Genomic DNA, 27,323 nt, shown 5'->3' with positions numbered 1-27,323 from the left:
CATGCGTAGCAATGAAGACCCAACGCAGCCAAATAAATAAATAAATACATTTATTAAATAAATAAATAAAGTTGGGGGGTGTGGGGACGGAGTTTGAGGCAGACGCCAGAGCCTGTTCGCTGAACTGAACCAAATCACGGGGTGTCTGTCCAGAAAGCCGGCGCTGTTTCCTCAGGAAACGGAGCTAGGACTCCCGTTCTTGTCGCTAAAAAAAAAAACAAAAACAAAAAAAAAACCTCAGGATGGAGGACGGTTTTTAGATTTCGGTGGTCTGAAAGACGTTAGCAGCTCCTGAGGGATACATACCCTCTACTTTTCTCTTTTTACCCCAGCTCGGACCTCAGAAAAACCCCTCCCATTTCCACAGCGGATCTCCTCAGAGTTACACACGGAGAACAAGCCAGCCCCCGTCATTGGCTAGATTCCCTGTCCGTCTCTCGGCTACGATTCCGAGTGGTGCCTTTTGAATGTGTTCTAGTCCCGCTTCCCTTGTCTAATTGGTTCATTCGAACGGGCCCCCGGCCAGCTCAGTCATTCATTGGTGGATATAAAAGGACAGCTCTGATTGGCTTTTCGGATCGGTGCCAGTGAGAGCGCCTCAGGGATTGGCTTACCTGGTTTGGGCGGGCTAGCGGAAAGCTCAAACCGGAGTGGAAGCGCTCTCTTAACCGACGAACGTCTGTGGAGAAGAGGTTTGCTCCGTGATTGTCTCAGTTTGCTCCGGCATAGTCGCTTGCAGGGTTCTCGAGCCGTCCTTCACGACCGTCACCATGGAGATGTCACCACTGCAGGTACGGCTCGCGGAAGGGTCGCGTCGCGGGGCCTCAACGCGGCCCGGCATCCCTTCGGCTGCCTGTGAGAGAGGGAGGCGTCTGGGCTGTGGTCCGGCAGAGGCTGACTGGGCGTCGGTGTTCCGCGTCGATCGGGGTCCCCTGGGCTCGGCGTGATCGCGAAGAGGCTGAAACCCCTTTCTCGTGCTAATAGCGAAGTATTATCGGCTAACCTGGCTTCTAGGGTGTGCAGTTGTGTTTTTACTGTGTCTAGGAATTCACTTAGTCCTGGAGTAGATCGGTGGGATCATGGTCCGCGTGGGGCTTTAAGCGGCACAGACAGATGCTCTCCTCTTCTACCTGGGGCTGAAAATGGGATTGAACGCCCCTGACCTTGGAAGGTGCAGAGCAAGGCACAGGGTTCCCACTGTGCAGCCGGCAGCCCCGAGGTGCTCAAAATACATCCCTCCAGCGCTCAAAACGTTAACGTGCCCAAAGGATGGGACCCATAGCCTCGCAAACTGCTGCTGCTGCTGCTGAATTAGAATCTGTTATTTGCCTGGGACCTAGTAGGCACTCAGTAAATATGTGTGGAGTAGGTGAAAGAAGGGGGTGTATGCTATTGATGGCGTCTAACACGTAAAAATATTTCCATGTCAGATACACTTGGCAAAATAATATGTCAATTTAAACGGACGCCTGGGAACCTGGCTGCAGTAACTTAAACTGCCATGTTTGTACAAAACGATGTCAACTCCACTGATAACTACTAAAAGGTTGTGATTTCTTATAGTGTGTGTAAGCAGATCACTATGATAGGTGTTTTGTTTATGGCTTCTGATAAACCCGTGACTCAAAATACCTTCTCTTCAATTTTTAAAAACTTGTCAGCCTGTAGATGACAATATGCAAGTCAACAAAACAAAGAAAAATGAAGATGCTAAGAAAAGACTGTCTATTGAAAGAATCTATCAGAAGAAAACACAACTGGAACATATTCTGCTCCGCCCAGACACCTACATTGGCTCTGTGGAATCAGTGACCCAGGTAAAACCAAGCTAATTAAATGCAGTTCCTAAGTAGTTAAAATGTATACTTTTCCAGGTTAATTTTCTGTACTTCATTTACTTGGAGTGTCACTGGAACTGACCTAATCTATCATGTATGTTATCCTACTAATCCAGAAGACTTTACAGTAGTCATGATGGTAAAATAGAATAGATATATGGTCAAAGTAACCATATTTCTTTGCCTTATTTCCAGCAAATGTGGGTTTACGATGAAGATATTGGCATTAACTGTAGGGAAGTCACTTTTGTTCCTGGTTTGTACAAAATCTTTGATGAGATTCTAGGTGAGTGTATTCTTTTTTTTTTTTTTAAACATCTTTATTAGAATATAATTGTTTAACAATGTTGTGTTAGTTTCTGCTGTATAACAAAGTGAATCAGCTATATGCAGGTGAGTATATGCTTTAATACAAAGGTCCACTGGTCAGATCCTTTCTAAGAAGTGTCATTCCTAGCAAACCTTCTGTAGCCAGAAATCCTATCCTTTCAAACAACAGTTGGCAAAGGTGAGGCAGTCTACTGGAATCTAGGAAGTTGACTTCTTTCCTAGAAACAGGCCTATGAATAAAAATTGCTAAATGAACCTCATTAATGATATTCCTGTGCTGCTTGAGATTTTTTTCTTTTTATGTCTTAGAGTTAAAGGATGTTTTTTAAAATACTTTAATTTTTTACCAATGTGTATTTTATCTTCTTTCAGTCAATGCTGCAGACAACAAACAAAGGGACCCCAAAATGTCTTGTATTAGAGTCACAATTGACCCGTAAGTCTCTTGCTTAGTCTTTTGTTTTTTATAGCTCATTGTTACTGTTAGTTGCATTTACTTTGATTTATAGTAAAGTTGGCTTTTTTTTAAATGGGAGTTTGCAAAAGTGCAGAAAGGTAGAAGGCTAAAATGAACAATCTATGATACCTACAATCTAGATCCAACAGTTATCAACACTTTGCCATATTTGCCCCATCTATATTTTTTCTGAATCATTTCAAAATAAATTACAATCTTTATGACACTTCATCCCTAAATATTTTAGTAAGCATCTCCACTAACTGCTCTAAGTATTCTGGAGTCTATAGCTGTTAACTTTTTCTCATGATGCTATTCAAATAGTAAACCAGCAGGTGGTGATAGAGAATAATTTGATCTAACATTTCTGCTTATAAATGTCCCCCTTTGTGGGTAGTCAGGGTGTTGCTTCCCCTTGTTATTAGCCTGATGAGTTATAACATAAACTATACTTTAGACTCTTTTTGGGAAACGTGTTAATGATGTACTCAAATGCTCCTAAGGACTTGATATCATAGTCTTTTAAAAAATGTTAAGCTAGATTTAGTTAGTCTTTTTTGTAGATAATACTCAGTACTATTTGTAATAAGAACCATAGTTGGTTTCCGGTTATAACTAAAATATATTATCTTCTTAGAATTAAAATAACTAAGAGATAAGTAAGTCCAAATAAATTTTTAGCATTTTATTGGCGAGCAGGGAAGTTTACAGTTAATAATGTCCTTTCATATTTGTTTTGCAATGTACTTTGTTGGGTGGGAAAGCTAAGGGTGCTGGGACAGTACAGATGATCCCCTTAAAAGTGATATAATAATATTGTTTCCAAATTTTGTCCTTTTCTTTCCATTGGGCATAAATCATTTCCCTTTGTTTATCCTAACATTTTAAAATTTCCTATTTTTTCAATATTATCAGTGTCTGCTCAGGTGTTGGAAAAGGATTGATTTATTGTTTTTCTCTTGGCTCCTGTTTCAGGAGTGTTAGGAACTAAGCATGCCGATGTTCAAAAGGTATATATGAAAAAGCGTCATAAAGAAATTGAGACTTGTGAACTCATGTATTTTAGAGATAATAATATTTAAATATTAAAAAATATTAAGCACTAATTTAACATCTGTTTTATAAAAATTTTTTTCACTCTTCTTTTCTTAGGGAGAATAATTTAATTAGTATATGGAATAATGGAAAAGGTATTCCTGTTGTTGAACACAAAGTTGAGAAGATGTATGTCCCAGCTCTCATCTTTGGACAGCTCCTAACTTCTAGTAACTATGATGATGAAGAAAAGAAAGTAACGGGTAGAGTATTGAGGAAAATAAAAAACATATTTGTTGCTGAAAAAAAATACATCTTTTAAATGACTGTCTGTGGCATAAAGGTTAAAAGCATGGAAATAAATCTCTGTAATTGAATAACATTGCCAGTGATTAAGAAATAAAGCTGTTAATGAGATAAGAACAATTAAATAGTATTTTACCTTTATTTGCCCAGGTGGTCGAAATGGCTATGGAGCCAAATTGTGTAACATATTCAGTACCAAATTTACTGTGGAAACAGCCAGTAGAGAATACAAGAAAATGTTCAAACAGGCAAGTAAATAGGTATCTTGTGCCTTGATTATAAATTGTACTATAGCAATTTATATTGGTATTAATGGTTTGACATAATTTATAAGCTATTACATCATGGGAAATTATTCATAAACATATATTGGGGGGGTTGGGGGGGTTTTGGTTTTTGTTTGTTTGGGAGGGTTTTTTAGGACTTGTAAATTTGCGTTATTTAGTTCTAGTTTGTGAGATTACTTGAATTTTTTCTCTCTCCTCTATTCTTTATTTCCATAGACATGGAGGGATAACATGGGGAGAGCTGGTGAGATGGAACTCAAGCCCTTTAGTGGAGAAGATTATACATGTATTACCTTCCACCCTGATTTGTCTAAGTTTAAAATGCAAAGCCTAGACAAAGATATTGTTGCACTGATGGTTAGAAGAGCATATGATATTGCTGGATCCACTAAAGATGTCAAGGTCTTTCTCAATGGAAATAAGCTTCCAGTAAGTACTTTCCTGGCTGTGGGCAATGAGGGAATTGAGATCATTGTCAAAGGCAATGCTGATTTTTTTTTTTCCATCCCATATATTTTTCTTAACCACTTCTCAAATATGTTCCTGTAAAGAAAACATTATGCTACATTTTTTTAAATCAGTTAGCTCATTTTAAGTTCACTAAAGTCTTTCTCAAAGAATCTCCTAAATAAATCCTTTTGTGTCATTTAATGACCATCCTCTTATGCCCATCAGTGAACACCATTTCATTAGTTTTGAAAAATCTTTACAATCTACTTTTTAATTTACTTTAAATAAATTTTTCATACTATTATTTTTAATTCCTGTTTAGATAAAAGGATTCCGTAGCTATGTAGATATGTATCTGAAGGATAAGGTAGATGAAACTGGCAATGCACTGAAAATTATCCATGAACAAGTAAACCCCAGGTGGGAAGTGTGTTTAACAATGAGTGAAAAAGGCTTTCAGCAAATCAGCTTTGTCAACAGCATTGCTACTTCCAAGGTAATTTTATTTTTGAATTATTAATCATGATTTACCTTTACATATAAGTATTATTGTTTAAATTTATAAAATGAACTTGAATATTTGGCTGCCTTGGCATAAAGGAAGCTAAATTAGATTTTTTTTAATGTTTTATTATTATAATTTTGAGGGTAATGAATTTACAGTTTGGTATTTTTCCTCATTAGGGTGGCAGACATGTTGATTATGTAGCTGATCAGATTGTGACTAAACTTGTTGATGTTGTGAAGAAAAAGAACAAGGGTGGTGTTGCAGTAAAAGCACATCAGGTATGATACTTTAACGCAGTGTTCTTTTTCTAAAGTCAAGAAAGAGGAGAAAGGCTATAAATAAAGCAAGGCATGAGTAAGTTTTTAGTGATTTATTATCAACTTTTACTGCAGGTAAAAAATCACATGTGGATTTTTGTGAACGCCTTAATTGAAAACCCAACCTTCGACTCCCAGACAAAAGAGAACATGACTTTACAAGTCAAGAGCTTTGGATCAACGTGCCCGTTGAGTGAAAAATTCATCAAAGCTGTGAGTACTTAGAGGAAAATAAAAAATAGAAGCACCTTCCTTTATTTTCCATTGCCCTTCTCAGCCCTGCAGAAATAAAGCTTCCTCCCACATGTCTTCTCACTCTGAAAAGGAAATAAAAAAACAACTCTTACCTCTTACCAGGTCTTACCAAGCCCTTAATCACCATCTATACACCATCTATACACCATCTATATTTACCCATTACATGTCACCAGTTTAGATCACTACTGAATTTAACCCATCTAACTGCTTACCGAGCACTGAATGCCTAAAGTTGCTCTCAGTGGACATATCCAAAACTGAATTAGTTCTCTCCGTACTAACTGATCGCCATACAAGGAACTCCCCCACCCCCAGAAAACAAAACTATTTCCTGTTTTAGTCAAAGGCCCCAACTAACCACTAGGTTGCATAAATCTAAATCCAAATTCCTTAATTTGGCCTGCAAGACCCTGCCATTTCCAACCTCATCTCAGTACCACTTTTCCTACATTATCTAAGCTTCACTTCTACTGGCTTTAAATTACTCAAAAGCAGAGTACTCTTCCCCTCCTTAGAGCTTTTTCACATTTCAGGCAGAGGATTACTCTGCCTGAAATGCTTTACACTTGGCTATTTTAAGTCTTTTTTTTAAAAATATTTATTTATTTATTTATGCATGCATGCTGTGCCGGGTCTTAGTTGTGGCACGTGGGATCTTCATTGCAGCATGCGGAATCTTTAGTTGCAGCATGCGGACTTCTTAGGTGCGGCATGCAGACTCTAGATGCAGCATGTATGCAGGATCTAGTTCCCTGACCAGGGATCGAACCCAAGGCCCCTGCATTGGGAGCACAGAGTCTTACCCAGTGGACCAAAGGGAAGTCCCCAACTACTTTAGGTCTTAAATGTCATTTCCTTAGGAAAGCTTTTACTTTCTACTTCTTTCCCTAAGTTTGTTCCCATATAACACTGGACATGCATTACTATATATAACATGCTTTTCACTTACCTGTAACACCTGTCACACTTGTAATTTCTCATTTTATTTCTGTCTTCCTTATAGTAAACTAAACTCCTTGAGGACAAGGACCATGTCTAATTTGTTTTAACCAATAGATCTCCACATGCAGCTCAGTGCCTGGCACAATATAAGTATGTAGTCAGTAAATATTTATTGAATGAATGAACCCAAAGGAACCAGCTCCCTCAGTAGTGGTAACCTGAGGCAGGAAGATGTGCCACCCTCTATCCAGACATTACTTTTCTACCTCTTTTCATCTTTGAATTCTTTTTATTTTTGTGTGAGCTCATTTGTACTCCAGATTTCTGACAGAACTCTTCTTCCCTAACATGAATCCTCTCATTTTCAGGCAATTGGCTGTGGTATTGTAGAAAGCATACTAAACTGGGTGAAATTTAAGGCCCAAGTCCAGTTAAACAAGAAGTGTTCAGCTGTAAAACATAACAGAATCAAAGGAATTCCCAAACTTGATGATGCCAATGATGCAGGTACACATTTAATCATGTTTCCAAACTTTAAATCTTGAAGTTCAGTTATTTGTTTTATTCATTAACAGCATACTGTGGGTATTTTTCCCTTGACACTTAATACTCAATGGAATATTTGTACTTTGTTAAAAATCAACCAGTTCCCTGTTATTGAACACTTGGGTCATTTCAATTTTTAGCTGTTAAAAGTAGTGTTGAGATGATTATTTGGGGGTATAAAACAAGAATGTTTCTACAGTAATCTATTACCTAATGTAGAGGAGAAAAAAGTCTTCTCAACCTTCTTAGGTTCCTGGCTATCTCTGAAAATTAAACTGACAAAGACAGATTAACAGGAAAAAAGCATGTGAATTTATTTAATATGATTTTTTGTGACACCAGAAAATTGTAAGGAAATGCAGACTCAAAGAAATGGTTAAACCTAAGTGGTTTTATGCTAGTTTTGATGAAGAGTGGAAAGTTGTGGAAAGATATGATAGGATAATGATTATGAGCTAAGTATAGTAAACTTGGGGAAACTTAGCAAGGCCTTTTCATTCAGATTCTTCTTGGCGACCCTCAATCTTGGATTAGAATATTCCTTTCCACCAGGTATAAAGAGGGCATCTCCTCATGAGGGTCTTACGACATGCTTCAGGGGCGAAGTTTAACGGGGAGGTCAGGAGATATTTCTGCTTCTACCATTTTCTCAAAATTCTGTCAGCTTAAGGTATTCAGTATGCCAAGGTGCCATATTTTGGGGTAGCATGTCTTAAACCTCATCACCAACAAATATATTAAATGTAATATGATTAAATGAATGTTTAGCAACAGTATAATTGTCATGAGAAATTAGTCTAAGAAACTTAAGACTTTATTACAAACTTAAGCTAAACTATGGATCTAATTACTTACCTCCATTTGACTCCTCAGCCAACTTGTTATGAATTGTAAATTATTTGTGTTTTATCACATGTCTGAGTTAGTATATTTGAGGTTGAACTAAATGTGCTAATATTAATTTGTTTATTTTAGGAGGCCGAAACTCCACTGAGTGTACACTTATCCTGACAGAGGGAGACTCAGCTAAAACTTTGGCTGTTTCAGGCCTTGGTGTGGTTGGGAGAGACAAGTACGGGGTTTTCCCTCTTAGAGGAAAAATGCTTAATGTTCGAGAAGCTTCTCATAAACAGGTAGAATATATAAAAACTATCTTCAGAATCTAAATCTAATTTTATAATGCAGGACTTCATGCTTGTATTTCATTCCTTTATTGGGCATTTTGAAATACACCTTGGATTTTTTTTGTTATTTTAGGAAATTGGGTACACTATAGCATATCTTAACAGATCTTTCTGACTTACTGACATATAGGCTAGTAACTCAAAGTACTGGAGTTCAAGAAAACCCAAGCAACATATACTGTTGTAATTCTTTGTTCTTTTAAAGTTTATAAACAAAATAGTACATTTTTGGCTATACATCCATTTCAGATAATGGAAAATGCTGAAATTAACAATATAATCAAGATTGTGGGTCTTCAGTACAAGAAAAACTATGAAGATGAAGATTCATTGAAGACTCTGCGTTATGGGAAGATAATGATTATGACAGATCAGGTCAGATTTGTTATCAAATATTTTAAATTTTTAAATTTTATTTATTTATTTATTTTTAGCTGTGTTGGGTCTTCATTGCTGTGTGCTGGCTTTCTCTAGTTGCAGCAAGCAGGGGCTACTCTTCGTTGCAGTGCACAGGCTTCTCATTGCGTTGGCTTCTCTTGTTGCGGAGCACGGGCTCTAGGCATGCGGGCTTCAGTAGTTGTGGCACACGGGCTCAGTAGTTGTGGCGCACGGGCTTAGTTGCTCCGCGGCATGTGGGATCTTCCAGGACCAGGGTTCGAACCCGTGTCCCCTGCATTGGCAGGCGGATTCTTAACCACTGTATCACCAGGGAAGCCCGATAGCAAATATTTTAGATTGTTAACCTAAATTAAACACATCTTATTGTTGCATTGCTTTTCTGCCATGAAAGGAAATTACTTAACTGGAGCTTTGTTCATTATTTTTAATCCACATCTAATAAGATATATTATGTTTGTATTTTATGTATATTACATATATAAGTTAAGTGAGTCTGAATTTGAATAGCCTTTTTTTTAATCCCCATAGAAAAAATTTTGAGAAATTACCAGTAAGTCGATCATAATCTTTTTAGTTTCTAAACAATTCTTCTGTGTTTTGGCTTTCCAAATATTTCTAGGACCAAGACGGTTCCCATATCAAAGGCTTGCTGATTAATTTTATCCATCATAACTGGCCCTCTCTTCTGCACCATCGTTTTCTGGAGGAATTTATCACTCCCATTGTAAAGGTATACTAATTTCTAAGATACCATAATGGATATTTTAAGGCCCTACTCCTCAACCCTGGATACACATATAACCCCAGTGATGTATGATGGTATGCAGGGGACCCAGAAGTGTGGAAAGCCACAGCAATGTGTTTTTTACCTCAGGTGTCTAAAAACAAGCAAGAAGTGGCATTCTATAGCCTTCCTGAGTTTGAAGAATGGAAGAATTCTACGCCAAATCATAAAAAATGGAAAGTCAAGTATTACAAAGGTTTGAAATGAAACTCACATAGAACTTCTCATTTTGTTATATACCATTGTACAATATTATATGGAGTAACTTGGTGTTCTTGGTTTTGTAGGTTTGGGCACCAGCACATCAAAAGAAGCTAAAGAGTACTTTGCAGATATGAAAAGACATCGTATCCAATTCAAATATTCAGGTCCTGAAGATGATGCTGCAATCAGCCTGGTGAGTTTGAGTGTATTTCATACATACCTTCTAGTTTTAGAAATCAATGCTTCAACTAGTCAATTGAAACATTTAAATTTTCATATAATAAAATGTTTTATAAAATAGATTGTTTTTAGTAAGCATATCCCAAAGAAAGGAGCCAGATATTTTAGAAACTGAGTTTTTGTTGTTTATTTGTTAACTTTTTATAGAAGAAATATTTTGGAACCTATTCGTGCCAGTGACATCTTTTTCATCTTCTAATTTGTAGGCCTTTAGCAAAAAACAGATAGATGATCGAAAGGAATGGTTAACTCATTTCATGGAAGATAGAAGGCAACGAAAGTTACTTGGCCTTCCTGAGGTAAAAAAATGTTAAATATATCTCACAAAATGTACTATTTATTACCTTTAGAATTGACATTATTGCAAATTAAAGTTACTGAATAATAAGTACCTCAGTTAAAAAGTTAATGGATAACTATTTATAAATATCCTTATTCTTATTTAGACTGCTGTATAAATGTATTGGACCTGAAAGAAACTACAGAGTCAATGCACTTTTTTCCTGATTGTGCAGCAATTAAATTCATTTTGTCTTTAAAACATATAAAATACTTCATAATTCTTTGCTTTTGAGGGAGTTAACAATTATCATAGAAGTGATAATGCTAACATGTGCTTTGTTTTATTTTTGTATTAAGCATTGTTAAGACCAGTGATATTTTTTATTTTAAACTAGATCATGTAATACTCTCTTTGGTTCCTCAGGATTACTTATATGGGCAAACTACCACATATCTGACATATAATGACTTCATAAATAAGGAACTTATCCTGTTCTCAAATTCTGATAATGAGAGGTCTATCCCATCTATGGTGGATGGTGAGTTCTATTTTTATCATAAGATGGGAATCAATGCCCTGAAGTGGTTAATTTGAGGATATTAATATTTGCACTTCTTTCATTTTAAAGGTTTGAAGCCAGGTCAGAGAAAGGTTTTGTTTACATGTTTCAAACGGAATGACAAGCGAGAGGTGAAGGTTGCCCAGTTAGCTGGGTCAGTAGCTGAGATGTCCTCTTATCATCATGGTGAGGTAAACACATAATCTATAATGTTTCCAGAAAGCATTACAGCAGAAATACTTGCAAAGTCATTCTCCAAACAGTTGATGAAATTATAAGCTATACATCCATAGTAGAGAACAATGTGGTGAAATATATCAAACTATAAAATTGCTTATTTTTTGACCTAACAAATCTGTTTATAAAAATAATGTTCCTGTAAGGATACTGTAATAGATCAAAAGATATGCAAGGATCTGTGTTCAAAGAGATTTAGTGATGTTTGCTATAAATTTGTTATGCCAAAATTTAGACATGGAAAGTGTCCATCAATTGGAAAATTATTATAAATTATGACACATCTGTGAATGGAATCAGTGATATAACTTAAGTAAATCTATATGTACTAACATTGAAGAATGTCCATGTTCTATTGTCAGGTGAGGGAAAAGAAAAAAGAGGCAGAATAGTACTTAAAGGAAGGATATACTCCAAATTGTTAACTTTGGTTATCACTGGGAATTGGAAAGGGCAACTTTCCAATTTTTCATATATGTCTAAATTGTTTGACTTTATATCAATACAGACATACACCTGTTCATTTTTTATTTTGTAATTGAAATTGCTTTTTTTGCATTTATTATGTAAAACAGTTTTAAAGAATTAGATTGCCTATAAGTTTCTAGAACTTTAAAGGTAATGATTGTCTTGCTTGTTGCTTCAGTCAAAATATAGCAGGTACTCAATAAGTGTTCACCTAATAAACATTTGTTGAATGCTTAGCATGTACCAAGTATACAAAGATAAATCATACATGTTCTCTACCTTTAAGGTATAATCACAGTTTAACCAGAGGATTATATCTCACACACACACACACACACACACACACACACACACACACACACACACCCCTATAGAATAGTGATACATGCTAGAATAGAAATGAGCAAAATGTTTCACACAAAGGAGGAAATATTTCATTCTGCTGAGGGTGAATAGAGGAGCTATACCTTCAAGGTTGAGTAGGACTTGATAGAAATTACTGGAAGGCAAGATCCCTGAACTTGGAGCCAGAATTCTTAGGTTTAGGGTACTACTCCTGCCATGTATTTATCTGGGAAAAGCCAATAAATATCTACACTTCATAAAACCTTACAGGATTATAGTGAAACACACTCATGATAACAAACATGTTATTATTGAGAGACTACAGATTAGATTAATGAATCTTTTTCCCCCCACCCACAGATGTCACTAATGATGACCATTATCAATTTGGCTCAGAACTTTGTGGGTAGCAATAATCTGAACCTCTTGCAGCCCATTGGTCAGTTTGGTACCAGGCTGCATGGTGGCAAGGATTCTGCTAGTCCCCGATACATCTTCACAATGCTCAGGTGGGTATGCTTCCGATTTTTTTGTGAATTGCCATTTCCAATTTTGAAGTATTGTGAGATTTAGTTGACCAAAAATAGAAAAATCCAGTTAATCGGAAAATAGATTTTTGATGCAGATGCTTGGATTATTAATTGTTTAAAACTAGCTCTTTAAAGTTTAACTATGCTACTCTTTGCAATGAGTAGAAAGTCAAAATTCTATTTCAGTTTGATAGCTTAGCCTTTGTATCCCTTAGAAGTATTGTTTCCTTGCCAAACTATAAATGTTTTTACTCCCATTTCTTTTATTTTATTCTCTTTCTCCATATAGAGCTGTGGTTCTCAACCAGGGTAGATTTTACCCTTCAGGGGACATGTGGCAATGTCTGGAGACATTTTTGATTGTCATGACTAGGGAGCCATGCCACTGGCATCTAGTGAGCAGAGGCCAGGGATATTGCTAAACACTCTGTAATGCACAGGGCGGCACCCCCACGGCAAAGAACAAAGATGGCAGTAGTGCCACGATTGGGAAACCCTGTAGAGTTTGAGCCGGAGTAAAGAAGAACTTGATTCTTCTTAAATACCACAAGTTGAAATTTTACTTCCTTTACAAGTCTATGGAAAGTACATTATGAGTGGTCAGTTTTCACCTGTCATCTTATTCAACTTTTCAACAGCATAGCGTACGGTAATCACTCCATCCTTGAAAGTCTTCTTTCATTATTTGTCCTCCAAGACACCAGACTGTTGGTTCTCCTCCCTATTAGTCTTCACTGGGTCATTCTCATCTTCCCAACCTCCAAATACTGGCCTGCCCTAGGGCTCCTTCATCAGATCTCTTTCCACTAACTATACTGCCTTCCCATCCATGGATGGTACCTCGTACATCCAGTCTCATAGCTCCAGCCCTACCCTCTAAACTTCATGTCCCCTCTCAACATTTACCACCTGGATGTCTAATAAGTATCTCAAACGTTAAATTCAAAACCATATCCTTAGTCCCTTTCTCAGTAAATGGAAAGCCATCCTTCTAATTCTCAGGCTCAAAATTTGGAGTTACCTTTGACTCCTTTTCTCCACACTTGCATCCCTGTGGGCTCCACACTGGAAAAATACTAAGCCACCCCATTCATTATATTCATACAGACTATTATATTCTACCATTCTTCTTTCTTTTGGCAGCCAGTTGATTTTTTAAAATAGGTTACTCTGGTTCAGAACCTTCCAACTTCTTCATTCAGAGAAAAACTAAAGCCCTATTTTAGCAAACCAGACCCTATATGATATGTGCTCCCACTCCCCATGTCTTTTGATTCCATCTCCTACTATCTCTGCTTCAAACACACCTGGCCTCTTTGCCTATAGTCAAACATACCTTCAGGGCCTCTGACTTACTGGTCCCTCTGCTTGCAGTACTCTTTCTCTCAGTTTCTTCTCTGCTCAAATGTTATCCTATCAGAAAGTGCTTACCATTCCTTAGCATCCCCTCAATCAATCTTAGCTACTTTATTTTTCTATTTAGCATTTACCGTACCACCTGACAAAATGCCTGTACTAGAATATCTCCCTGTACTGAGCTCCTCAAAGACTGAGGCTTTATATCTGCAGTGCCTGGCATGTAGAAAGTACTCAATAAATAATATTGGTAAATGAATATTAGTCAGCAAGTAAAGCCAAAGTAATTTTCATGTATATATCGGAGATAACATATGTTCTTTCCGTGAAAGTTGTGTCAAAGCCAATATTTTTCTAAAATAACATTGTTTGTTTTCTTTAGCCCTTTGGCTCGGTTGTTATTTCCACCAAAAGATGATCACACGTTAAGGTTTTTATATGATGACAACCAACGTGTTGAGCCTGAATGGTACATTCCTATTATACCCATGGTGCTGATAAATGGCGCTGAAGGAATTGGTACTGGGTGGTCCTGCAAAATCCCCAACTTCGATGTTCGTGAAGTTGTGAATAACATCAGACGTTTGATGGATGGAGAAGAACCTTTGCCAATGGTAACTATTCTGTGGTACTAGGAACCTTATTAGTTTTCCTCTGGTTTCAATTCAGCAGTTGATATGGTTAAAGAAGACACAAATAGAAAATTTATTTCATGCTTAATGTTAGATTTATTGTTTAATGCTGTTGGGATTTGTTTTAGTATCACATTTAGAAAATATTCTTTTTTAAAATACTAATTTAGCTTCCAAGTTACAAGAACTTCAAGGGTACTATTGAAGAGCTGGCTCCAAATCAATATGTGATTAGTGGTGAAATGTCTATTCTTAATTCTACAACCATTGAAATCTCAGAGCTTCCCATCAGAACATGGACCCAGGTACGTAATTATGGGTTTCTTTTTTGATTTTTGTGATAGGGGAAACATTTTTTATACTGATGTTTGTTGAATATTCAGGAGCCTATGTTTGAGAAACTTACAAAAGGATTATTTCTTTCTTTAGACATATAAAGAACAGGTTCTAGAACCCATGTTGAATGGCACTGAGAAGACACCCCCTCTGATAACAGATTATAGGGAATACCACACAGACACCACTGTGAAGTTTGTTGTGAAGATGACTGAAGAAAAACTGGCAGAGGCAGAGAGAGTTGGACTACACAAAGTCTTCAAACTCCAAACTAGTCTCACATGCAACTCTATGGTATGTCTTGTTTCATGAGAAATATGTATGTTTCCATTTATATTAAGATTAATATCAATTTTAAAAGGATATCTTAGGCTACTTTTACAGTTTCAAAGGATAAAGTCATTTCTCTAAAACGATTAAAGTTTAGCCAATTTATCTGTTGTTGACTCCAATCTTGTTTTTCTTTTCTAGGTGCTTTTTGACCACGTAGGCTGTTTAAAGAAATACGACACAGTGTTGGATATTCTAAGAGACTTCTTTGAACTCAGGCTTAAATATTATGGATTAAGAAAAGAATGGCTTCTAGGAATGCTTGGCGCTGAATCTGCTAAACTGAATAATCAGGCTCGCTTTATCTTAGAGAAAATAGATGGCAAAATAATCATTGGTATGTTTTTGGAACAATAACTTCCTGTACTAAAATTACTATCGTACCTCACTTCCTTTAAACATTTTTGGTGAGAGGGATGATGGAGAGGGCGGGCAAAATCCGTTTATTTCCACTGGTTACACGTACAGGTATTTCTTTCAAATACCTAAATTAGCATTTATAGTTTAAAAGAGATAGCTTTTCCTAGATTGAGAAATCAAGATTTAGTTAACATTTAGACAGGAAGAGAACAGAGAGCTAGAAGAGGTCCCTGTGTAAACTGATTGATAAAGAGCAGAGATAAGTCTGATAGAAAAACAAAAAAAGGAAGGAGGATTTTAAATGGCTTATATTATAAGTAAATGGTATACTCAAGACTGAAAGTCATGTCTAAGGGAATTTTTTTAAGACATTCTAGAAGCAACTAAATCAGAGTTTAAGTAACCAGGAAGAAAACAGTTTTGAATAAAGCTGGAGGGTTGAAAGAAATGGCTCAGCTCTGGCCAGAGTAAACTAGAAAAGCCAGGTAACTATGGGTTGTAGTAGCAAGTCCCAAAACATGACAACACAAGTTACCAGTGATCACAGGATCATTTTCTGATGGTACATGAAAATGTTTAACTTAGTAGTTACATGTTCATTTTCATGGATATTTTAAAATACAATAACGATGGCATATCAGTCCCCTAATTTCACAGATGATATTGCTTAAGACAAAGCTAAAATAAGTAATATTGGATATGACTCAAGGAAAAATAAAAAGTAAAAAGTATTTAGTTGACTGGAATTTAGGAAATACTAGAGACTATCCAGTCTTCTTGAGGAGTAAATATAGAGGGCCTAAAAGTGTGACTTATATCAAGTTAATTGATGAAAGGTGGTACTCAAAACCTCACTCTATTATAACTAGTAACTCTCAGTGTCCCTCAAAGTCTAACAAATTGACTGCAGTAAACTTTGGGAGAGGGGTGCTATAGAAAGAAGGGAACAAATGCATTATAGTGGACTATAATCAAGAGAAATCAATGTCTGAATGAGTGGCACTAAAAACTTGCCCACTCGGGTGTTGAAATTAAAAGACCAGAGAGGAGACTCCCCTGGTGGCGCAGTGGTTAAGAATCCTCCTGCCGGGCTTCCCTGGTGGCTCAGTGGTTGAGAGTCCACCTGCCGATGCAGGGGACACGGGTTCGTGCCCCGGTCCTGGTAGATCCCACATGCCACCGAGCGGCTGGGCCTGTGAGCCATGGCCGCTGAGCCTGCACGTCCAGAGCCTGTGCTCCGCAACAGGAGAGGCTCCTCCTGCCAATACAGGGGACGTGGTTTCAAGCCCTGGTCCGGGAAGATCCCACATGCCACGGAGCAACTAAGCCCGTGCGCCACAACTACTGAGCCTGCGTGCCACAACTACTGAAGCCCGCGTGCCTAGAGCCCATGCTCCGCAACAAGAGAAGCCACCGCAATGAGAAGCCTGCGCACCGCAACGAAGAGTAGCCCTGGCTCGCCGCAACTAGAGAAAGCCCATGAGCAGCAGTGAAGACCCAACACAGCCAAAAATAAATAATAAATAAATAAATTATAAAAATAAATAAATAGAAGACCAGGGAATATAATTGAGGTCAATATTTATCAGAAATAAAGGTTTTTTTTTTTTTTTTTTTTTTTAGAAATAAAGGTTTTGATTGTCTTGTTATTCAAGTTATGATTAAGTCACTACCTCATATATGATTTGACTGCCCCCTTGTGGTAATTTACATTTGTCAGTGGTTTAGGAGCAGACTTGACTATCCACCAGGATGTACAAATTTATGCAAGAAGACAGTTTAATCTCCAGTTTTAATCTTTTCACTTAATATGGTAAAACCTTATCCCTTTCCTAAAATATTGCTCAAAACTACTATCTCTGTTCACATTTGTTTAAACAGAAAACAAGCCTAAGAAAGAATTAATTAAAGTTCTGATTCAAAGAGGTTATGATTCGGATCCTGTGAAGGCTTGGAAAGAAGCCCAGCAAAAGGTAACTTCTTGGTTAGCATTTTCTGTCTTATTAAAGACTATGTATAGTCTAATGTCTATGTTTCACATTTCCTATTAAAGCTACATTTTAATTTCTCCTTTAGGTTCCAGATGAAGAAGAAAATGAAGAGAGTGACAATGAAAAGGAAACTGAAAAGAGTGACTCTGTAACAGATTCTGGACCAACCTTCAACTACCTTCTTGATATGCCTCTTTGGTATCTAACCAAGGAAAAGAAAGATGAACTGTGCAGACTAAGAAATGAAAAAGTGAGTTGTTGATGGATAGTACATGTTGCTTGGTTGTATTCCAATGGTGAAAGTAAATTGTGTGCTTTGGGAAAATGCTGTTTATGCACATAAATTAACTTAATTTTCTGACTATCTTATGAAGGAGCAAGAGCTAGAAACATTAAAGAGAAAGAGTCCATCAGATTTGTGGAAAGAAGACTTGGCTGCTTTTGTTGAAGAGCTGGAGGTATGTAGTTTATAATGCCTGTGTTAGAATTTTTATTAATGAAATAATGTATTCTAGCAATATACCTCTTTGTCAAGAAATTTCACAATTGGCAATAGAAAGAATATAGGAGGCATGGAGATACATTCCAAGATAACACATAAAATAACATTGTTAGAAACTAGTTAGAATAAAGTAAATGGTGCCAAGAAACATACTACCTAAAAGTTTTTGGACAAAGAGGGGAAAGGGCAGGAGTTGATTTTTCACCTATTGGGACTGAGAAGATAAAGAGAATTCAAACACGGAAGAAAACCAGCCCAGTCCCTCAAGTAAACCTGAAAGGACAAAAATAGTTTCCTTCAGGGCTAGCTAATCAGTAGTTTCAGGAGATCCTCTGTTACCAAAATTGCTAATGTGGTTTGTTCTCCAGTATTATCTTAACATAAGAAAAAGTATTTCATAAATTAAGATAAAAGGCCTAACATGTAGATTTATATTATTGTACTTCAGTTTGGATGTCCAGCTTGTAATCAGTTGATTGGATAAATGTACATTACTGGAATCACATCCTTTCTTATTTCTTAATTGAGTTTACAAAGTATGCCTTAATATTGGTGGTATACTTGATAGAACAGCTTATCACAAATTTATGTTAAGATGTAACAAATTGAAATCAGTTTAACCGTTGCCTTTTATTCTGTCCCTATAAAGTGGCATCGATGCTGTAATGTCTTTGTTAGCTTATAAACTTGCTTTCTTTTTTTTTTTTCTTACATCTTCATTGGAGTATAATTGGTTTGCAATGGTGTGTTAGTTTCTGCTTTATAACAAAGTGAATCAGTTATACATATGTTCCCATATCTCTTCCCTAAACTTGCTTTTTTATATCAACCTTTTGTAGGCTGTTGAAGCAAAGGAGAAACAAGATGAACAAATAGGACTTCCTGGGAAAGGTGGGAAAGCAAAGGGGAAAAAAACACAAAGGGCAGAAGTTTTGCCTTCTCCATGTGGAAAAAGAGTCATCCCCCAAGTGACCATAGAGATGAAAGCAGAGGCAGAAAAGAAAATTAAAAAAAAAATTAAGGTAATACTCTTGAAAGCATTATACATAAAACACTTTAAGTATTTTTCCACTTAAAATTGAACTAATCATAAAACTTCTAATCCCATACTCATCATAACTTTCCTTTCTTATGAGCCTGATTTTTTTAATGTTTAAGTATCTTGAAAAAGTCATACCCATACCCTTTTTTATTCAGAGCTCTTAGCCAAAATACAAAGAAAAAAAAAATCACTCTTTGACAGATATATATTTGTATATTTGACCTTATATTATTCCAAATAATAAACGGGCAGAACTTAACCATTTTTGTCTTGCTGTCTTTTAGAATGAAAATACTGAAGGAAGCTCTCGAGAGGATGGGATGGAAATAGAAGGCCTAAAACAGAGATTAGAAAAGAAACAGAAAATAGAACCAGGTATTAAAACATTTTAAGGAAAATCATATAGAGTTGAGACTAAATTATGTTTGTTACCTAGTACGTTCCATATAGATGTTCAAAAGTTCTTATTGAGGTACATGAAGAAGGGCTATATCTGAAGTATACTTGAACTTCCCTAACATTGTCCTTGGGATTTGATTTATTTTAGAAGAGATCATTTTGTAATGAAATACTTTGTTGGGATCTAAAGAAAGTGTTCAGTTTATTAGATTTCACTTTCTAGCCAGTTATGAGGTTTTAATATATGTAATATATTCATATGTAAAGCTTCTTGAGGACAGTCACCATATCTTAGTCATGTTGTTTTATCCCTAGAGTTCAACACCATGCCTGGGATATACTTAACACTCACTCAGTAAATTACATAGAAGTAAAAATTCTGTTAACCATTTGATTATGCCTTTACTGAATATCTACTTTTTTCTAACTTCTTCATTGAGATATTCACATACCAAATTCACTCATTTAAAGTGTACCATTCAGTGGTTTTAGTATACTCAGTTTTAGAACAGTTTCTTGTCCTGGAAAGAAACACTGTACGCAATTACTGGTCACCCCCCATTTTCTCCCAACTCCCCCTCCCTCTAGGCAACCACCAATTTACTTTCTGTGTCTAGATTGCCTATTCTGGACATTTCATATGAATGGAATCATATAATATGTTCTTCTGTGGCTGGCTTCTTCACTTAGCATGTTTTCAAGGATCATTCATGTAGTATCATGTATCAATACTTCATTCTATTTTGTTGCCAAATAGTTTTTCATTGTATGAATATACCACATTATATTTATTTGTTCGCCAGCTGCTAGATATTTGAATTGTTTCCACTTTGGGGCTTTTATATTTCTTTGGCGAAATGTCTATTCAGATCCTTTGCCCATTTTTTAATTGGGTTATTTATCTTTTTATTGTTGAGTTAGTTGTAAGAGTTCTTTATATTCCAGATGCCAGACCTTTATCAGATATATGATTCTCAAATATTTTCTGCCAGCCTGTGGATTATCTTTTCATTTTCTTGATGGTGTCCTTTGAAGCACAAGTTTTTAATTTTGATGAAGTCTAATTTATCTTCTTTTTTTCTTTTGTTGCTCATGTTTTTGGTGTCATATCTAATCTTTTGCCAAATCCAAGGTCATTAAGATTTACCCCTAGGGTATTCCCTGGCAGTCTAGTGGTTAGGACTCCATGCTTTCATTGCTATGGGCCCGGGTTCAATCCCTAGTTGGGGAACTAAGATCCCACAAGCTGTGCGGCATGGCGAAAAAGAAGAAAAGAAAAGATTTACCCCTTATCTTCTTCTAAGAGTTTTTAGTTTTAGCTCTTACATTTAGGTAATTTTGAATTAAGTTGTATATGGCATAAGGAAGGGGTCAACTTCATTCTTTTGCATGTGGATATCCAGTTGACCCAGCACCATATATTGAAAAACCTTCTTCCCTGTTGAATTGTCTTCACCATTGCCAAAAATCTATTGACCATAAATATTAAGGTTTATTTATGGATTCTTAACTATTCCATTGATTGATGTATATGTCTATCCTTGAGTATCTACTTTTGATAGATAACGTTCAGTTCTGTGGGGAATACAAAGATGAATAAAATAATTGGAAACATCTTAGTATTAAAAAGAAGTAATAAAAGTATGTTGTGTGTGCTGTGTTGTGGAAAATTATATATTGGCCTTATAATGCAGCACATATTTAACTTTAAACCTACCTAGCAATCAATTAGCATATAAAAGCAGTGAATCAGATAAGTATTTTGAACATTCACGTTTCCCATCACTATCTCAAGTCTTGTGAGGACACAAGAAGTGGGGAAGCATGGCGCTTACCCTCAAGAGGTTTATCAGGAAAGAAAGGTAAAGCAGTACATACTAGCCATTGTAGGGATTTAGAGAAAGGTGAGATCAGTGTGGGTACATGTAGATTGCAGAGGCTTTGTGAAAGAGGTAAAACTTGGTTTAGAGTCTTAAAGATTGGGTAAGATTTAGGTATTCTAGACTGGGAGAAGGCAAATGGACATATAATATGCATGGGACGATGAGAAGGCCCCTTAACAGAGTGGAAAATAGTAGAAAATAGTTAAACCAGATTATGGAGAGTTAGAAAACCAGGTTGTTGGAGGAGGGTGGATAAGATTAGATTCAACTAGGAGATATGAAATAGGTAGGTGTATGAAGGAAGAATATGAAGAAAGGACTAAGTCAGATCAATAAGGAGTCTGTCCTTATCTTTGGGCCTAGATGAGGGAAATAAATAGCAAAGGATTGGTATGAGAGACATTTGAGGAAAAGAATTAACAAGACTTAGTGACTTTAAACCTCCTTAACTCAGCCATTAAATGCTCCTCGAGGTTCGGGCCCAGCCATTCTGTTCCCTTTGAGCTGTTTCCCTCGCCTTGACTTCAGCAGTAACCTTCTGTTGATCTTGCATCTGTTCTTGTGCCTTTCCCATCTCCACACTACAGTCTGAGAGAACTCTAAAATGCAAATCTGGTCATATTGATTCCCTGTTTAAAACAAAATCCTTAACAAGACCAGCCACTCTCTTGGGACTTCCCCGGTGGTCCAGTAGTTAGACTCCGCCTTCCAATGCAGGTGGCGGCGCAGGTTCGATCCCTGGTCGGTCAGGGAACTAAGGTCCCACATGCCGCGGGGTGCAGCCAAAGACTTTTAAAAAAAGACCAGCCACTCTCCCTCTGACTTCTGCTTTCCAGCCATAATGGATTTCTTTCAGTTTCCTAAGTGCACTATGTTTTCTCACAGGGCTTTGTACATATTATTTCCTAAACTGGAATGTTTTGTCATCCAACTCCCTTCAACTAGTTAACTTAAGCATCTCTTTCTTGGAAAACCCTCTTATTTATATACATATGCATACATACTACATGCCCTATGTAAACATATATACCATGTGGGATTATTATTATATATGGGATTAGATAACCAAACTATAAGCTCCACAGAAAGGGGGACTATGTCCTTCTCTGTTCACCATTCTATTCCCAGTACTAGCACAGAGTTCAATAAATATTTGAAGGATGGATGGATGATAGATGGAGAAAAGTGAGTCAAAGAATATGTAAACATGGTTAATTCCTATCTCCCTTCCAGGTACCAAGACAAAGAAACAAACTACATTGCCATTTAAACCAGTCAAGAAAGCCAAAAAGAGAAACCCCTGGTCTGATTCGGAATCAGATATAGACAGTAACGAAAGTAATTTTGATGTCCCTCCCCGAGAAAAAGAGCCACGGAGAGCAGCAAGTAAGGAAGAGTGAAGATTTGAATGGGCAATCTATTTCAAGGCACATAATCCCAGAAATTGTTATATCTTAGAGCAGTAATTACATTTTTGAGAAACTAAAACATCTTTTAGAAGATTAAACTGAAGCTTATATCTTCAGGAAATGTTATATTAATCTGTGGATTAAATATTTCTCCTGTTATCCTCTTTGATTCTTTGTATATGTATATTTTTAACAGCAAAAACCAAATTCACAATGGATTTGGATTCAGATGAAGATTTCTCAGATTTTGATGAAAACACTCAAGATGAAGATCGTGTCCCATCAGATGCTAGTCCACCTAGGACCACAACTTCCCCAAAGTAAGTATCCTCTCTAATAGGGATTTTATCATGATTGTTTTTAATAGCTGATGATATATTCTTTGTTGACACATTTAGAATTGGTCATCAGGATTTTTTTATTATTATTATTCTAGACATACTAACAAAGAACTGAAGCCACAGAAAAGTGCCACATCAGGTATGTTAAGTAAAAATAGTGAGATGTCTGCTTTATTGGAGCACTCAGGTCCACCCGGCTTCTAACCCGGCCTACATTATCCAAGTCCTGTCTTTGAAAATAAATGTGGGTTCTTGTTAGCATTACATTGATATTGTTCATTAGGTTTAGTTTTGCACATAAATAGGTTCTACATTTAAACTAAATGTACTAAAAGTAATCATTTGCTTGCCAGGTACTATGCTAGGTGCTAGAGATACAAAAACTTATTGTTTGCTCATGAAGAACTCAGTAATTAGAACAGAGTTATAAAAGCGTGTTTGAAATATTCCAGGAAAGTCACAGACTTTGTGTTTAAATAGAAATTCAGAGCAGGGACAAAAGCAGTAAACAGATTTTCATGTATTGCTTATATGTATTATTTTCCTTTCCATTTGAAGTAACGGACCTTAACGCTGATGATGCCAAGGATAATGTACCACCTCCTCCAAGCTCTCCTGCTGCTGATTTCCCAGCTGTAACTAAAACCACAAACCCTGTTCCTAAAAAGAACGTGACAGTGAAGAAGACGGCAGCAAAAAGTGAGCCTCAGTCTTTGAGATGGGTTAATACTGGGATTAGCTACTGGCTGCCACAAGTCAGCTTCAATTTTTATTCCCCAAATTTACTATATTGAAATTAAGCCTTTACCAACTGAAAACAAATCTTTAGATCTTCATAATCAAAATTGCTAGTCAAAAGGTTTAAAAATAGTATGTTTCTCAAAATGCCAGGTGTTAGTTAGCTCATTTCTATGACAGGGATGGGAGTTAGAAACAGTTGCAAATGTTTAACATGAAGCATATACCTACAAAAAAATCATATGCTTAAGAATACTTTGATTCTCTAATGCATTTCATCTCTGTTAGGTTGTCTTTTCCTATGTTAAATATAAGCAGTCAACAGGTTGCTAAAGAAGGTTCACTGTGGGAACAATTCAGCTAAGAGTGTCCCTGACAAATTCCTGTGTTCACTTGCAGGTCAGTCTTCCACCTCTACTACAGGGGCCAAAAAAAGGGCTGCACCAAAAGGAACCAAAAAGGATCCAGACTTGGATTCTGATGTCTCTAAAAAGCCTAATCCCCCCAAAACCAAGAGTCACCGCAAAAGGAAGCCGTCCACTTCTGATGATTCCGACTCTAATTTTGAGAAAATGATTTCTAAAGCAGTCACAAGCAAGGTATTTATCCTAGTCAGTCCTTTTGCTGTAGGTATTTTGAAGCACATAACCAAGCTTTGCTCCTAATAATTTGGCACATTTTTAAGGAAATAAATTTAAATCCCATAGTCCGTTAGCCTTTTACTCTATGTAGTTTAGTTGTAAAAAAGTTAAATATGCCACTAATTAGTCAATGAGAGAGTTGCCTTCAGTCTATTTCTTTCCTTCTTTCTATTTTTTTAAAAAATTTATTTATTTATTTTTGGCCCCGTTGGGTCTTCATTGCTGCACGTGGGCTTTCTCTAGTTGCCGCGAGCAGGGTCTACTCTTCGTTGTAGTACGCGGGCTTCTCACTGTGGTTCTCTTTTTGAGCACGGGCTCTAGGCACACAGGCTTCAGTAGTCGTGGCACGCGGGCTCTAGAGCGTAGGCTCAGTAGTTGCGGTGCACGGGCTTTGTTGCTCTGAGGCATGTGGGATCTTCCCGGACCAGGGCTCGAACCTGTGTCCCCTGCATTGGCAGGCGGATTCCCTGTGCCACCAGGGAAGTCCCAATTTCTTACTACTCATTAGAAGGTGGAAAACTCCTTGAGTTGTAGTCTGTTGATATATTTTTTGCATCGAAATTCTGCTGTCAGGTTGACATTGTACAAACTACTTGGGCTTTTCTCTTTTAGAAACCCAAGGAGGACAGTGATGACTTCCACCTGGACTTAGACTCAGCTGTGGCTTCTCGGGCAAAATCGGGACGGACAAAGAAACCTATAAAGTACCTCGAAGAATCAGATGAAGATGATCTGTTTTAAAATGTGAGGTGATTATTTTAAGTAATTGTCTTATTGAGCTCAAGACTGGTTTTAAATTTATGTGAATCTCTCAGTTTCTTCCCCTCTGAATTTAGTTTGGGGAAGGTAGTTTTAATTCAGAACCATCAAAGTGAAGTAGAGCCCAAGTGTCCCTTATCTTTATATAATACTGTCTAAGTAGTGACCGTCTCGTGGGATTGTTTTTTTCTCTGCTTTGTATATGTATTGAGTCTGTTTTCTTTTGCCTTTTAAATCTGATTTTAGGTTCTTCTGGGCTCTAGAGGCAGTTGTGTGGTCACTTCAGCATAATGTAGTTTGACCACTCATTAAGCTAAAATTGGAGCACTTTGACATAAAAGTTTCTACTCTGCCTACTTTCTGAAAATATGAGATACAGCATGATGAGTTTCTCTGTTTTATCTTAGTTTCATAGATAATTTTCCATCAGATAGAACTTTATGTAGTTCCAGTACCAAATACTTCTCGCTCAGCCTTTTATGTGCTGAATTTTTAAGCAGTGAAAAATTGTTCATATTCTTCATATCTTTTTGAATGAGCTGAAGAAAAACACCATGGCTGTGTCTCTATAACCTCAACACAGTCAATTAGATGAAGAAAATTAGACCCTAAGTTGAGATTATCTCAACTCTTGACTTGTCCCCTCTGGCTGCCTGTGAGTCTGAATCTCCCAAGGAACAAATTTCTAGGAGGCACTAGATTGCAGAAGAGTCGGGGACAGCATTCTCTCAAAGATCTTATATATTATATTGATGCCATACTCAGCAGCGAGCTGTTACATCCAGTTTGAGGAAATCTCCATAATTTTCAACTTGTAAACTTTTTAAGACCTTCCTGCATTCGTTATATGTGTGTGAGTTGAGTGGTGTTATCAATGTTTTTCGTAACTATTTACTATGTTTTCTCTATTTAGCTTAATTCCAACAATTTTGTGCTTTAATAAAATGTTGTAGATATTGCAACCCGTGATTGTTGCCCATTTTCCCCCTGCACTACACTCTTTTCCTTAGTCTAAAATATATCCTTCTTCACTCTTCACTGTAAAATGGTTTTGAGAACTATTCTGATCATTTTCTGATGTGCCTGCTCCTGGCCATAGTGATAGTTCTGAGGGAGAGGCACCATGACCTAACTGGGGCCAACCAGGTTTATTCCTGAGATTTTTAAACGTGGGAGCTAAATTCACCTCTTCCACACTCAAAAGGCATTGGCCCTACATCAATAAATAACTTTAAATATAAACTTATTTTTTTAAATGATTCCCTACTTTAACAATATTTTGATAAACTAGTCAACTGCTTGATGATATCAATAAGTTATACTGGGGCAACTGGCTAATCATTTAGGGGAAAAAAATTTAGAAAAATCTAACCCCTTCCTCCCATCTTACCAGAAAGTTAAGTTCAAATAGACTTTTTTTTTTTTTTTTGGTGACACCATGTGGCACTTGGGATCTTATTTCCCCAACCAGGGATAGAACCCATGCCCCCTGCATTGGGAGCATTGGAGTCTTAATCACTCTGCCAGGGAAGTCCCTCAAATAGACTAAATATCAAAAACAAAACTAAAGAAGTACTAGAAGAAAAGTAGTCTTGCGTTACAGAGGGATAGCCTAAACATATCCCCAAGGGTGGTGTTGATAAAGATATGGAAAATGAGCCCTTTCACTAGAACCTGGACGAAAAGGTCAAACTCTTTGTCCCAGCAATTCTCACTTTAAGAAATTTAGTTCAGGAGAATTGGACATGTGCAAAAAGCTATGTAAATACACACAAATGCAAGTTCAAGTAACAAAAGATATCAGTATCCTGGTTACAACATAATTTTACAAAATGCTACCATTGGGGGAAAGTAGGCAAAGTGTACAAGGGATCTCTGTATTATTTCTCACAACTACATGTAAATCTGTAATTATTGCAAAAAAAAGCCACATACAAATATGCCTATTAAGGTTTCTGTAATAGGGCTTCCGTGGTGGCGCAGTGATTAAGAGTCCCCCTGCCGATGCAGGGGACGCGGGTTCGTGCCCCGGTCTGGGAGGATCCCATATGCCGCGGAGCGGCTGGGCCCGTGAGCCATGGCTGCTGAGCCTGCGCG

At 37.0% G+C, this 27,323-nt stretch overlaps 1 protein-coding gene across 1 annotated transcript; it reads left to right on the top strand.

Moving 5' to 3' along the window:
- The first annotated feature begins 682 nt into the window (after positions 1-682).
- On the top strand, positions 683-26,145 carry TOP2A (DNA topoisomerase II alpha). The gene is made up of 35 exons (XM_060134568.1): positions 683-791; positions 1,662-1,817; positions 2,034-2,124; positions 2,541-2,604; positions 3,778-3,923; positions 4,117-4,214; positions 4,470-4,682; positions 5,026-5,199; positions 5,388-5,489; positions 5,604-5,741; positions 7,097-7,235; positions 8,250-8,407; positions 8,708-8,833; positions 9,477-9,587; positions 9,732-9,837; positions 9,929-10,038; positions 10,292-10,384; positions 10,792-10,906; positions 10,997-11,118; positions 12,338-12,486; positions 14,246-14,477; positions 14,666-14,800; positions 14,925-15,125; positions 15,303-15,498; positions 17,403-17,494; positions 17,598-17,762; positions 17,887-17,970; positions 18,854-19,036; positions 19,341-19,431; positions 22,572-22,724; positions 22,944-23,067; positions 23,184-23,227; positions 23,647-23,787; positions 24,226-24,425; positions 25,080-26,145. The coding sequence occupies exons 1-35, from the start codon at positions 771-773 to the stop codon at positions 25,206-25,208; spliced, it is 4,602 nt and encodes a 1,533-aa protein (XP_059990551.1). The 5' UTR covers positions 683-770; the 3' UTR covers positions 25,209-26,145.
- Positions 26,146-27,323: the final 1,178 nt, after the last annotated feature.

This window comes from Lagenorhynchus albirostris, chromosome 20 (assembly GCF_949774975.1).
Source record: "Lagenorhynchus albirostris chromosome 20, mLagAlb1.1, whole genome shotgun sequence".
NCBI lineage: Eukaryota > Metazoa > Chordata > Mammalia > Artiodactyla > Delphinidae > Lagenorhynchus > Lagenorhynchus albirostris.
The sequence above is the reverse complement of the archived record's forward strand: the minus strand, read 5'-3'. Positions and strand labels throughout refer to the sequence as shown.